The sequence below is a fragment of the Babylonia areolata genome, chromosome 9 (genome assembly GCF_041734735.1).
Source record: "Babylonia areolata isolate BAREFJ2019XMU chromosome 9, ASM4173473v1, whole genome shotgun sequence".
Taxonomy (NCBI): Eukaryota; Metazoa; Mollusca; class Gastropoda; order Neogastropoda; family Buccinidae; genus Babylonia; species Babylonia areolata.
Genome location: NC_134884.1, coordinates 29,538,958 through 29,551,871, shown reverse-complemented (window position 1 = coordinate 29,551,871; position 12,914 = coordinate 29,538,958). Strand labels below are relative to the sequence as shown.

General features: G+C 38.5%; 1 protein-coding gene across 1 annotated transcript; it reads left to right on the top strand.

The window, feature by feature from the left end:
* Positions 1-1,502: 1,502 nt before the first annotated feature.
* Positions 1,503-11,552, top strand: LOC143285372 (uncharacterized). The gene is made up of 5 exons (XM_076592589.1): positions 1,503-1,630; positions 4,951-5,262; positions 6,449-6,616; positions 7,283-7,505; positions 9,192-11,552. The coding sequence occupies exons 2-5, from the start codon at positions 4,972-4,974 to the stop codon at positions 10,367-10,369; spliced, it is 1,860 nt and encodes a 619-aa protein (XP_076448704.1). The 5' UTR covers positions 1,503-1,630; positions 4,951-4,971; the 3' UTR covers positions 10,370-11,552.
* Positions 11,553-12,914: the final 1,362 nt, after the last annotated feature.

Below are 12,914 nucleotides of genomic sequence, written 5' to 3'. Positions count from 1 at the left end.
GCTTAGTCAGACCTTGAGAAAAAAAAAGAAGTAAATTAATATTAAAAATTAGATATAAGAATAAGAATAATAGTAGAATAATGATAACGAACATAAAAACAGAAAAAAACAGATATACCAAAAAATGATAATGATAAATAAAGATGAAATAAAATGAAATGAATAATTTAAAAATAAAATAAAATAAAATAAATAAATAAATAAATCAGAAATCAAAATTTAAAATACTTTTTTCATATAAAAAAACAACAACTTTGTCTTCGACTGACAAAGTTCATGTAGCAAATCGCACACTTAAGTCGACAAATGTTGCTCATCAATAGAAAGACAGGCAGACAAAGAACTGTGCACGAATGGGTGTAAATGGAAAGAATTAAAATGAAAGAAGACTTAAAAAAAAAAAAAAAGAAAAAAAAAGGAGTCAGAAAAGAAAAGGGGGAAAAAAAGAAAGTGGGAAAAATAGGAGGTTGGCGGCCCCACAATAGACACCAAAAACAGCGTCAGTGTGTGTGTGGGGGGGGGGGGGGGGAGTGGCAAAAAATTAGCTAGGAGGTTCAGTAAAGGTCCCTAAAAAACAACAACACCATCATCAACAACAACAAAACAAACAAGAAAACAACAGCCGAAAACAGTGTGTGTGTGTATGTGTGTGTGTGTGTGTGTGTGTCTATGTGTCACGGTGTGTGTGCCATCACCTTTATCTCGTGTTCTTTCTTTGCCCCCCTCCTTCCTGGAAGTTTTCGTCGCAGTTAACATTTTACAGCTGAATAACCTTTCTCTCTCTCCCTTGTCCAGTTGTTTAGACACATTAAAACCAAGGTAAATTTCAGCCACAACAGATTTGCCAGCTTAATTAGAGAGACTCAGATAGAGAGGCGCGCGCGGCAATGCAGTCGCCTTCTGCAAGATGGCAGCCTGCTAGCGCGCGGACGGCCTCCTTTCTTCCTTTCCATCCTATTATATTGAGCGCGATGGTGGTGACACATGGGTGTCTTAAATATTTCACATAACTAATTCAAATATAAATAGCACTGATGATTGTGCTTATATTGGTTTGCAATGGCCACACCAACTGTTTGGTCAAGACATACATAAAACATACATTTTGAGGAAGAAAAGAAAATAAGAAAACAGCAGAGGACCCAAGGGAAAATAACAGCACGCGTGTGTACACAAAAGACCACGAACTCATGGACCTATGAATAGAATTCTAAAAATAATTATGTGGAAACAGATTGCCGAAAACCACCAAATAGATGTGAACCCAAGACACATCTTTTTACTGCAATTATTTTCAGCACATTATCAGCTTTTCAGTCAATCTTATCTGAGAACAGCAGAAGACATTTACGAAAATCAAACATCTGAAGATGACATGCAATATGCATTATGTGAAACTAAGTTCTACCAGCCGTATGTTCAATTGACTGTAGCACAGTAAAAAGACGTATCGTGGGCTCATATCCTCGTTTCCGGTAGAATGTTTCTGTTTCCTGCAGGTGAGAGAATGTACTTTTGGTCTCTCATGCAGGTTTCTGACGGTCGGAGTGGACGAACGCGTGACGTCGATGGTTCTGGGAACAAAGTGATTATTGGATAGTCTGTCAATTCTGGACATTACCCATTTCTGGTATGTATTTCTTTGATTTTGATTTTTATGCATATTTTGTAAAAACTGTAAATATTGTTGTTGTGTCATACTTTCTGAAACTAATGAATAATGAGATTGAGAATGTTTGTGGGGACAGGCTGGCTGTTCGAACGTTCGCCTGCACGTGTACTTGGAACACAATTTTTTTTTGCTAGTTTTCAGGTTCAGGTTAGGGGGCGATGCCTAGCATCGTAGCCTTGCGGCTTTATACGCCCAGTCGGTTTTCGCAATGTTTTGGTCAGGTACTCACAGTAAATTTACTTTAAATTGACTGCCTTCTCATACTCCTGATTCCTTTGTGTTGCATTGCTCCATTGTGTCGCCGCCCCCTATTTGTCTTTGACGATGTCAGTATCTCCAGAATTCATTGTTTGTAAAGGTAACGTTTTATTTCTAGAAGCTGAATTAAGAAGAAAAAGGTCTTTATTTATTCCTTGTGTTTAATGTGTATGTGTGCGTGTGTGTGTGTGTGCATGCATGCGAACGTGTGTGTGTGTGTGTGAGAGAGAGAGAGAGAGAGAGAGAGAGAGAGAGAGACATCACTTCAGTAACTTTTGGATGATATTCACATTAATTATAAAGTCATGGAAAGATGGATTAACACCAATACATGACACCTTCATTGGCTAGTATGATTTATGAACAGACCTATCCTTGAATGTGGTCATTTAGTCTGTTATCTCAATGGTCTCAGCAAGAGACTCGATCAGTAGAAGTTTGTGTTGAAGGATAGTGAGCCGTACAATATTTTAAAAATTTAGTCTCACAGCCAACAAAGGTGCAGGGTGCAGTTCCTGGGGACTGACCCCCATATATATATATGTCAGGTGTAAAGCTAAACATCTGCACTTAGTTTGAATGTCAAGATGTTTTCAGCATCACCAGTAGGTGTTCATTTGATGGATGAGGTCTGACAACGGCCATTTGGACTTCTCACAAGCAGTTCAAGAAAATTCCCTTTTTTTTCTTTTTTTCTTTTTTTTTACCAGAAAAAGGTTTCCCAGTGTGCATGTGGACATTTGTCAGCTGCTGCACTGGGTGACATTTGTGTTTTCTTTGTTCAACCTGATGCTGTGTTGGCATGAAGATCCTGCGGCTTAGTTGTGACAGGAGGGTGTCACTAACATGTGCAATCATGTGGCATGCACTTGGTTGACGAACACCAACCAAGTTGCTATAATTTTTTTGAAAAGCACAGGTTGCAAACTAAATTAATGTCAGCTGCACTTGTAATAAAGGGGGCAAAGCATCTCGTCTGTCCTGCACACGTTTTCGTACACTTTTAAGTGAATCTGAGAAGTCAAGAATCACCTGTCAAGTGAAACAGTTTTGTTCTTTTTTTATCTGATTTTGATCATCATCATATACTTCTAGCGGGTGTGTTCTGTCATAAAATATTCTTTCCTGTCAATCGCAGCTCTGTACAAATTAAAACACAGTCAATTTTCTTTCACAAAATCTGGGGCATATGAAGTGTGGTCTAGTGACATCTTTGGACTGAATTTCAGCCAGTTTAGTTTTTGTCTGCAGTTAGTGTCGCATTTGCATTTACTCTCCTGCCATGAATTCCACCTTTCGATGGATTGTCTCAGATAACATGTTTATTCCAGGTATTTCCAACCAAGACACTATTTGCAATGCAAACTTTTGCTACCTTACGAATGCACATAGTTTGTAACAGTTGGAGAACACTGACAAGTTAAAATCATAACCTCAAATGTTTAACCAGTAGAGTGCCTATAAGACGTCAGCTGACATCCTACAAATAATATTGCCATAGTACCTATAAGACATCCACTGATGTCCTGAATATTTTCCGATTTTTCCTTCTTTGGAGTTTGGTTCAATTCTCATAAACACACTCTGAACAGTTACTTTGATGTGTCTGGATTATAAAGATACTATTTAGATAAACATACATCAGGTAGAAGACCCCTTTCTACTCGATAATAATTTGCTAACTGATCACGTGATATGCATGAGGAAAAGGGGGTTGCATCATGTGCACAAAAAAAGGCATTGAAAACTGTGTCCAAATAGTCACAGTCAGCAGACTTACACAATTCTGAAAGCTCTGCTTGTGATTATGGACAGCTTTCGTGATGGAGAAGGATCTCTCTTGTCTGATAATTGGTTTGAAAACGAAGGTGATTGAAAACAACAGTGATGAAACTGACAGCCCATTTGATGGTAATTCAGTCCGTCCATCCAGTCAGACAGCATTTTTGAACAAGTGGCTATGACTGACAGAATCCGTGCAGCCAGTGCTAGAAGGAGGGAAGGAGAAGAGGAGTGATGTAAGACGATAGGTCGAATGCCAGCCAGAGGTCATCAATGGGGTGTGGCTTTTGGGAAGTGTGTACTCATATTTCAGTGCAAACTGTAGGAAATCGACAATGTTCAATGCTCCACGATTTTCACGAAACACGGGGTTGATCCTGCACTGGATGTGAAATATGTGCTTTTTGTTTTTAAAACTTTTTTCTTTGCTGAATCACATAGCTGACTTGTTTGAAGAGGTGGCAAAGCGGATGCACAGCAGTTTAATCGGCCCATGTGCAACTTGAAAGGAATAAATGTCATAAAAAAACTTCACCCTCTCACTTGCAAATGCTCTTTGCTGTCAAAAAGCTTGCCAGCTCAGTTTCTGAAACTGTGATTGATCTTTTACGTTGACTTTACCCACTTTTGTCATTGTTGGGACAGTGATTTACTTACATGTTGCACAAGCTGTGATTTGTTTTTATAAACTTATAGCCTGTTTTAATTTCTTCTGCAGGTATAATCTGACAAGAGGCATGCTATTTCTAGCAGTATTTTGTTTCTTTTCTTTATGGATGTCATTTTGTAGAGGTGGAAATATACTTTTTTGTTGCACAAAAATTATAATCTTGACTTTACATGCCAGAACAGTTATCAACAATCAACCTTATTGGGGAAAAAAAGCCGAGAAGCAGAATATACACTCATTTTCCTTCACAAAAACGTTTACTTTCTTTCTGTATCACCCATAACTTTTGTGCTAGAATTTTTTGTGATTTATTACCCCCAAATCCTCAAAATTCCTTGGCAAGGGGAGAGCTTTTTTTTTTTTTTTTTTTTACAAATTTCTCTGGCACTGAGCTGGTTAAGAATACAAGTATACAAGCATACAAGTGAACATTTGCAAGAAACTTAGTGGAAATTATTTCATTGTTTTGAGTATAATGTTTCTTTTTGTGAAGATATTTTTTCATGGATATGTTTTCAAAAAAGAAAAATCTATATCATTGTGTACAATGTATCATGTATGTTTTCAGAAACTACACTGAAGCGTCAAGATGACCATATCATCCCATTTACGAAGTAAACGCCGCCGTCAGGACTCTGATTGCATTCCAAATGGCCAGATGGTTGACAATGCAGAGTGCATCATTGGGAAGATGTTTGATATGTTTTCCCAGGCAGAGATGTCCGATGTCCAGCTTAAGGTGGGGGTTCACCTCTTCCATGCCCACAAACTCATTCTGAGCATGAACAGCGATGTGTTCAGAACGATGCTGACTGATGACAAATGGCCTGACGCACGCAAGCCATGCATTGTGCTTAGTGAAGAGCCAGAGTGTGAAGAGGTGGGTACAATGGATTTATTGTGGTTTTTTGTTGTTGTTATTTTTATTTTTTTTTATAAGTAGATTATAGCTGGTCCTAATTACAGTTTGAACAAATTAATTTTTGTGGAATAGATATTTTGACATTAACCTTCCAGAATTTTAACTTATTCTTGGTTTTGTGGGTGTGTATGCTCTACTATATGTATATGTGTGTGTGTGTGTATGTGTGTGTGTGTGTGTGTGTGCCCCCCCCCCCCCCCCCAATTGAAGTAAGTTTTAGACTTTTTCTTGTCAGTGACATATATTGTATAAGTAAATGAATGAATGATGATCAGGTCTTTGACACATGAGAGAAAAAATTGATAAATCAAATGTTGCTGTAGTCGTTTTGTATTCCATCAGTGTCTACACTCCTAAACAAAACTTGCTTTTGTCAAACTAGGTTCTGTTGAAGTGTCAGTTTGGTATTGGATGTTCTACTCAGTGATTTTCCTAGACTTCTATTTTCCATCTTGAAAAAAATCACAAAACCTGATCATGGATGTAATACAGATTTCTTAAAATATATCGTGCATATGTAGGTGCATTGAAAATTAAAAATAACACGGCTTGAATTGCTCAATGCTGACATAGACATCCTAGCACATTGGTTCAGAATGACTTCAGTTTTTATGTGGTTGGCTACTTTGTCATTGTCATTTTCTTTTGTCATGATTTGATTCCATCCGTTTGAAATTTGTTTATGTTTGGGGGGTACCTGTAAAGTACATAATGGATAGTAAGTTTTCTCAACACAATACATGAAGTACTGCAGTTTGCATGTACAATTCTTGAATTACAGAATTAGCTAATTGATGTTTTACATTGCTCCTATTTTTGTGTGTTTTGCTTTTTCTTTGATTTTCATCACTTGTATACACCTATTACTATGTTTTATAACTTACACAATGTATAACAATCACACACACACACACAAAAACAACAACAAACCCCACCCCAATCTTTGTTAAGAGTCTGCCTTAAAATTAAAGTCTTATGACGCAGCATGTCACATGTGTTTGTGAGCAGGCTAAATAATTATCCAACCAACCTGCCAACCTGATTTAACAAATGAAAGAAGTATGTATTATATATACATATATGAAAAATTAAGTTAGTGGTCAAAAGGTAAAATAAATGACACTGACGATGGTGGTGATTGCAGGTGTTTGGAGATTTTCTGCAGTACCTGTACACAGGCAGGGTTCAGCTGACCAACACCTGTGTATTGGCAGTGCTGACGCTGGCTGACAAGTATAACATTTATGAACTGGGCCGGGAGTGCAAGAACTACATGGCCACCCACTGTCATGCTTCACTGCCCATCCTGAAGGTCAGTTACCCTGCTGTCTGCACTGCACTGGAGGGAGGGATTGGGGGTGGGATGACCGGATCAAGGAGGATTAACCTTTTGCCTCACATTGTTGAGATTGGAGAAATAAGAATCGTGATAGATTCTTGTTTTTATGATATTTATATAAATTGATATATGTCTGTCTTATGTTTATAAAAATTTTAAAAAAACTAATTTGAAAAGGATACTTTTTGTTCATTCACATTTTCAGTGGACCTGCTGTCAAGCAAATAATATTTTACTTGCTCATCAGGGTGCATTTTGACTGTAGTGCTTTAAGAGTTTTTTTTCTTTTGCTGATTTTCAAACCATGCAGATGAGCCTGTGGTGGGTTTATATAAAGAATCTAAATACTTGACTGATAATTCGGTAGGTCTGATTTTGTTCTGGCAATACTAGTCTTGCCTGTACTCATTGCAATTCTTTAAATGTATTATATGGGCAACTTGAGTGTTGATTTCCTTGTTGTTTCCAGTATCATTAGTCTGCCATTGGCAAGATTTTTTTTTTCCTGTTTTATATTTTATTTATTTTTACTAGGCAGTGTCCAAGTGACACGAGAGATCATGAGTTTGCCATGAACAGAAATTGAGCCTTTTTTTCCTCCTGTTTTATTTAATTCATTTATTTACTTATTTTCCACAGGTGGTGTCGTGGCTGCAGTATGCTATATTGTGCAACGACAAGGGTCTGGAGGGGGAGTTGCGTCACTACATGGAGCTCAACTTCAGACATGTGATCAAGAGTGAAGACTTCCTTACCATGCGCCAAGACACTTTGGAGGAACTGCTCAGCTGTCAACACCTAGTCGTACACAGCGAGTTCACCCTGTTCAACAGCCTGAAAGACTGGTTCCTCTTCAACATAGGTTGGTTTGGCTTGTGCTCTCTTTCTTGTGTTCTCTGTCTCAGTGTCTGTCTCAGACAGTACTTAATATACCCATTGCATTAACAAGTACAGTAAATACGCCCCCTTTTCACTCACATCTTAAGTCTCTGATTGTAAGCATCGGTCTTCCATTAACCCCTAGGCTGTCTATAGTATATGGCGAGATAACTCGTCTTGGAAAGCATGTACGCTTCGCTGCCACAGTGACGAGATAACTCGTCATCGAAATATTCTGACTTTTCCCTGCTTTGCATTCAGTTCGTTGACAAAAATGCTGGTAGCTTTAGCTTGGGGAATCTTTCTAGATTATATTCATAGCTAGAAACACCATCTGCGTCATAAGGCAGTCCTTTATTTGAACGTTTTGGTTGGGCTACTGGCTGCAGTCTTTGCCTGGCTCCTCTCCTCGCTCGCTCAACAAAATGTCGGACTGACTCAGTGCTCAAGACATGCGATCGTGGTGAACCAAATCAACCAAGATTACTTTCTTTAGCTGATGCTCAGAAAGAATTGAAGCATAAATTTGAAGGAGACAGTGGTGAACATTTATAGGACAATTTGATAGAAAATAAAGGGAGCAATCAAGAGAGTGGCCAAATTACGACTATCAGTTAGTGATGCCGGCTGTTCAGCTCTAGCAGACGACAGAAGTCACTGAATTTTTAGCAAGACACAGTGTGAGCTATTTTCTTGGCACTCAGCCAACGCGGTCTTATGAGAACTGGATAAAGTGACTGTGTGAGAGGGGTGAAGAGGGAGACTGAGGGGGTGTGGCCTCACATCCACATTATCACTTGCAGAAGTCACAGTGCATTATGTATTTATTTCTTTTTCAGTTTTTTTTAATATTGTGATTGTTCTAGTATGATTTTGTGTGTGCAGATATCCATTTGTCCAGAAAATATGATATTTTAGTGGAAATTACCTGAATAATGTTTGTAATGAACAAGTTGAAAATGTGACAAAAAACAAAACACTGATTTCAAAACAACAGCATGTCACTAAAAATATATAAAATGGGAAAACATCATGTGTTTTGTATTCTTTATTCATTTCCCTTTCAGAAAATGTATACTTTTATGGGTCTTTCTCCAATAACAAAGAGCACAGAATTTTTTGAAAATTTATACCCTTTTTTTGTGAAAAAACCCTGGCAAATAGATTTCACTTAAATCTTACTTTCCTGGCAGTGAAAGGGTTAACAGATTCTCATATCCCACTTCAAATTTATTCATGTTCAGCTGTCTTACTGTCATGTTTTATTGCCATGGAGGCGATGATACATATTTACTATGATGCCTTTGGCAGGTTTGCTTAAACTGTTTGGACAGTGCTGTATTCTACAAGATAGGCTTTTGAGCAGTCTTCTTCATCCTCTTGTGATGAAGTTGTCTTTGGGGTTGACTTTGTGGAATTTGGTTCACCTCTCTACTGCACCAGTCAGATTTCATTTTCAGGTGCAGGCTTGACACACTTAACAGAGGCTTCCAATAGTCTTGGTCTCCACAGAACAGTGACTGGGAAGAGAAGTATCCAGCCACTAAAGTTGTCAAACTTAAAAATGCTTTTGTCACTCACTATACCATGTGTTTACAAAATACATACAGCTTTACAGTTTGTTAAGGTTTATATTTTCTGTTACAAAAGATTTTATTTTCTATTTCAGGTTGTTCGCAGCTGTTTGAACAAGAGTCGGCAGTAGACGGGAAGGAGGAATGTGGTGACGCGTCATTGGATGAGCACAGGAAGACCAGACAGGCGATGGAGAAGGATGTGTTCATGCAGTTGATGTCTTACATCCGACTCCCCATCATGAAGCACGCTCAACTATTGGCCCTGGCCTCAGATCCTCTTGTGCAGCTGTTCCCCGACTTTGCCTTGAAAGTGGAAGGTGCTTTGAATGTCTACACAGATCCACTTACACATGGAGTGTGTGGCACTGCTGATGACATGGCAGCCTCAAACTCGAGCCCCTCCTGCAGCAGAAGTCTGTGTCGAAGGAAAAGTGACTCCATGATTGTTCAAAGTAAGGACGATCTGTCAGGACTTTCTGCTTGTAGTGCGGCACTGAATGCAGGCTGTGCGTCTGGTTCTGCTGACAGGGCAATGTCTGTCCCGTTCAGTGTTCAGGCATCCAGGTCACGTGCAACAGATATCGTGTCTGGACACATGTCTGATATACCAGCTGCCAGTCTTGTGAGGCACTCTGTTCCTAGCCCCAGCTTGGAATATTCGGCACATTGCACTCCAAGAAATTATCTGTGTGATGACTGGAGCACCTGTTTGACCATTGAGAACTTCGCTTCCTTCCCTTCTTACAGCTCACAAGCCTATTTCTTTTCCACACCCGCATCAGCTGTGCAGTCACCCACGTTAGTGGCAGCAGACAGGCTGGGAGGCCATGATGACACTGAGGATGGTGTGCTGGAGTGGCAGGCTGAACTCTACCCCCGAGGCATCAGATTCCCCCGTGCAAGAATGATTGGAATTCCTTACAGTTACGATATTGAGGAAAGCTGTAGGGATGTAGTTCGTCTGGCAATCAATTCCAAAACACATCATGAGAAACAGTGTCGGGTAGATGTGATTGTGCTGGCTGTGGCCTATGGTCTGGCTGATCAGACAGAGTACATGGAAACCCTGACTCACAGGACCTGTATCTTTGACAACGAGCATACTGTTCACAACATTGACGATATAGTGCCTTTCTGGGAGCTGAATGACGGCTGGTCCAGGTATCAAACTGACAGTGTACTTTTTCCTGGGAAGAAGAGCTCTTGCTTTAAACTGGTGCTCATCATCAAACCTTCTGATGGTGTCACACATTATAGTATGTTATACTGAGTGTTCAGAGGTGTGTTTGGAAAGGGAGTGGAGAGGTCAACAGATTGTTGAGAAGTGATAAAAAGACTTCTTTTTTTTTTTTGAGTGATTCATAATTTTTCGTGTCCCGGTTGAAGTGCATGAAGGCAAACATCTGATATAAGTGTATTTCATTCTTGAAATGATTTGAAAACTTATGCATGGACTAAGTGTAAGTGATTTGTTTACTACATTTCCAAATCACTTATTGATTTTCTGGTGCTCTTAGTTTTGATGCTCATATATAATAATTTATGTGTTATGGGATTGGGGGATACAGGTAGTTTATGACAGCCCCCAATCCCATGATTTACAATCAAAATTGACCATTACTCAGTTTGCTTGACCACACCACAACTGGCTGCACTTCCAAAGACAGTCACAAGAAATTTGTCTTCATCAACTTCTTCAGTAATTCAAATAAGAATGATATATTTCAAGAATGAAGTAGTGTTACTCCTAATAGAAGAATTTGATTATCAACCTGTCTCCTTAATCAGTTAATGGTTTCTGTTTCAAACAATGACAGATTTTGGCAGATGGCGCTCATCACATTAACATAAATATGCTTAACATTACAATCATTTTCTTTTGTAGATCTCAGCATAAAAGATTGTGACTTTTGGGATGGTTTGTTGCACTTGAATTTTGTACTAATTTTCAGATGATAAGCAGCAAATTTGATGCAAAATTCTCAGTCAGAACATTGGGGAAAATATTGGCATATTTTCCATTGAAAATGTCAACTTTTATTTCAGAAAAAACAACAAATGCCAACACAGTGGATACAAAATGTTCTACTTTTAGCTTTACTGTCAGTTTGGGTACATTCATTGTGCTTTAATCAGAAAATGGAGTGAGTTCACGACAACAGTATTTTAGGTTCTGTCACTATGTGCATGTGTATGACTGATTTTGTGTTTGACCTTCTGTTTTTTGTGTGTGCATGCGTGCACATGTGTATTTGTGTGAAATGTGCTGAAGTTTTATATGTGAGCATTGGAAGTGAAGTTACATATTTAATGGCTCTCAACACTTACTGAATTCTATCCAGGGCAAAATAGTGCATTTTCATTTTGTAGCGGTACTAGCATGGCCTGTCATGAATTGTTGCAACATGTTCTTGAAATATGTTTGTTAAATATGTTTGTTTGTTTGTTTTTGTGTTTTTTGTTGTTGTTGTTGTTTTTAAATCATACCTTCCTCAAATCAGAATTTCCTTGTGTTACTCAGTTAATATTTTATTCAAATGGTTGCGAAAACGTCAGTACAACAAACAGTTAATCTGACAATAAATGGTTTCAGTCAGTCAGAAACTTTCAGGATCTTTTTTCTTTTCTTTCTTTTTTTTCTTCTTTTTTAACAAGTAGGGACTATAGATATGATATTGCTTTATTATAACAATATATATTTTATCAGCTTTTTTTGGTGATAATTATCTGTTCTTTTATCCTAAACTTTATTCACTGAAACAAAAGGGCTTTAGACCATGGCAGAGATACATTTTCTTATAAGAAGCTTTCTTTTACATCCAAGTGTGTTGGTGGTTGTTTTTTCTTTAATAAATGAATAGCAAGTTTAAACTTGACTGTTTCAAGAAATGGCTGGGGGAAAAAAGTAAAAGTTTGTATTTTCAATTTAATGATTTTACTTGTGACTCTGTGCATTGATGAGCACATAACTTAACCTCTTGGTTTGGTTTTGTTGTAAATGTAATCCCTACATTTGTTGTCATTGTGTGAAAGGTTTAGCAGCATTGTTTTGGTTTTTTTGTTTGTTTGTTTGTTGTTTTTAATTCTATGCATATTTTTATTGATTGATACTCAAGGTAATGACATGAGTGCTATGTTTTCTTATACCTGGTGAAATTACATAAATGCCAGTTGTGTTGGTCAGTTGGTTCTTCCATTATGACACAGGAGATTAATATTGTATGGTCTTTCACTTGTTGATAACCTGTTTCATACATAAGACCAGAAGGAAGCAGGGTGTGTGTTTGGGGGCTGTGGGGCTTTTGTTTTTGTTTTGGGGGTGGGGGTAATGGAATGATTTCCCAGTCAGGCTTATGATAATAATAGTTATTGGGGAGGAAAGGAGGATCCATGCAAAAAGTTCTTCCTTCTGTTTCAGGCCTGTTGCCTTTTTTTTCTCTTTTTTTTTTCCATTGCTGACCCATCTTCCTCGCCTTTGATGGCATTACCAATACCACAAGTCTCTTGTCCCTACCCCCTATCCCCCCGCCCCCTGCCCCCTTCAACTCACACTTGGGCTTATTCTGTGACAGTGTATGTGCCAGTGTTTTATAGTAAGTGAAGCATGGGTCCAGTACTTGATCTCCCCTCCCAGACTCCCTGTGGGGTTCATTCTTGGGATGGGTATGGAACAGTAAGTTTCTGTTTTTTGTAGTTGTTTTTTTTTCTGTCCTTTAATCTGCTCCATTTCAGTGGTATTACTTCCACACCGCTTATTCCGAGTCCCAGCCACACCCAGGTCTGTCCAGTCACAATGTCGGCAGTCCACAGGGAAC

Coding starts and splice junctions, on each gene's coding strand:
- LOC143285372 (XM_076592589.1), top strand. CDS start 4,972: ATGACCATATCATCCCATTTACGAAGTAAACGCCGCCGTCAGGACTCT. Junction 5,263..6,448: donor AAGAGCCAGAGTGTGAAGAG/GTGGGTACAATG, acceptor TGGTGATTGCAG/GTGTTTGGAGATTTTCTGCA. Junction 6,617..7,282: donor CTTCACTGCCCATCCTGAAG/GTCAGTTACCCT, acceptor TATTTTCCACAG/GTGGTGTCGTGGCTGCAGTA.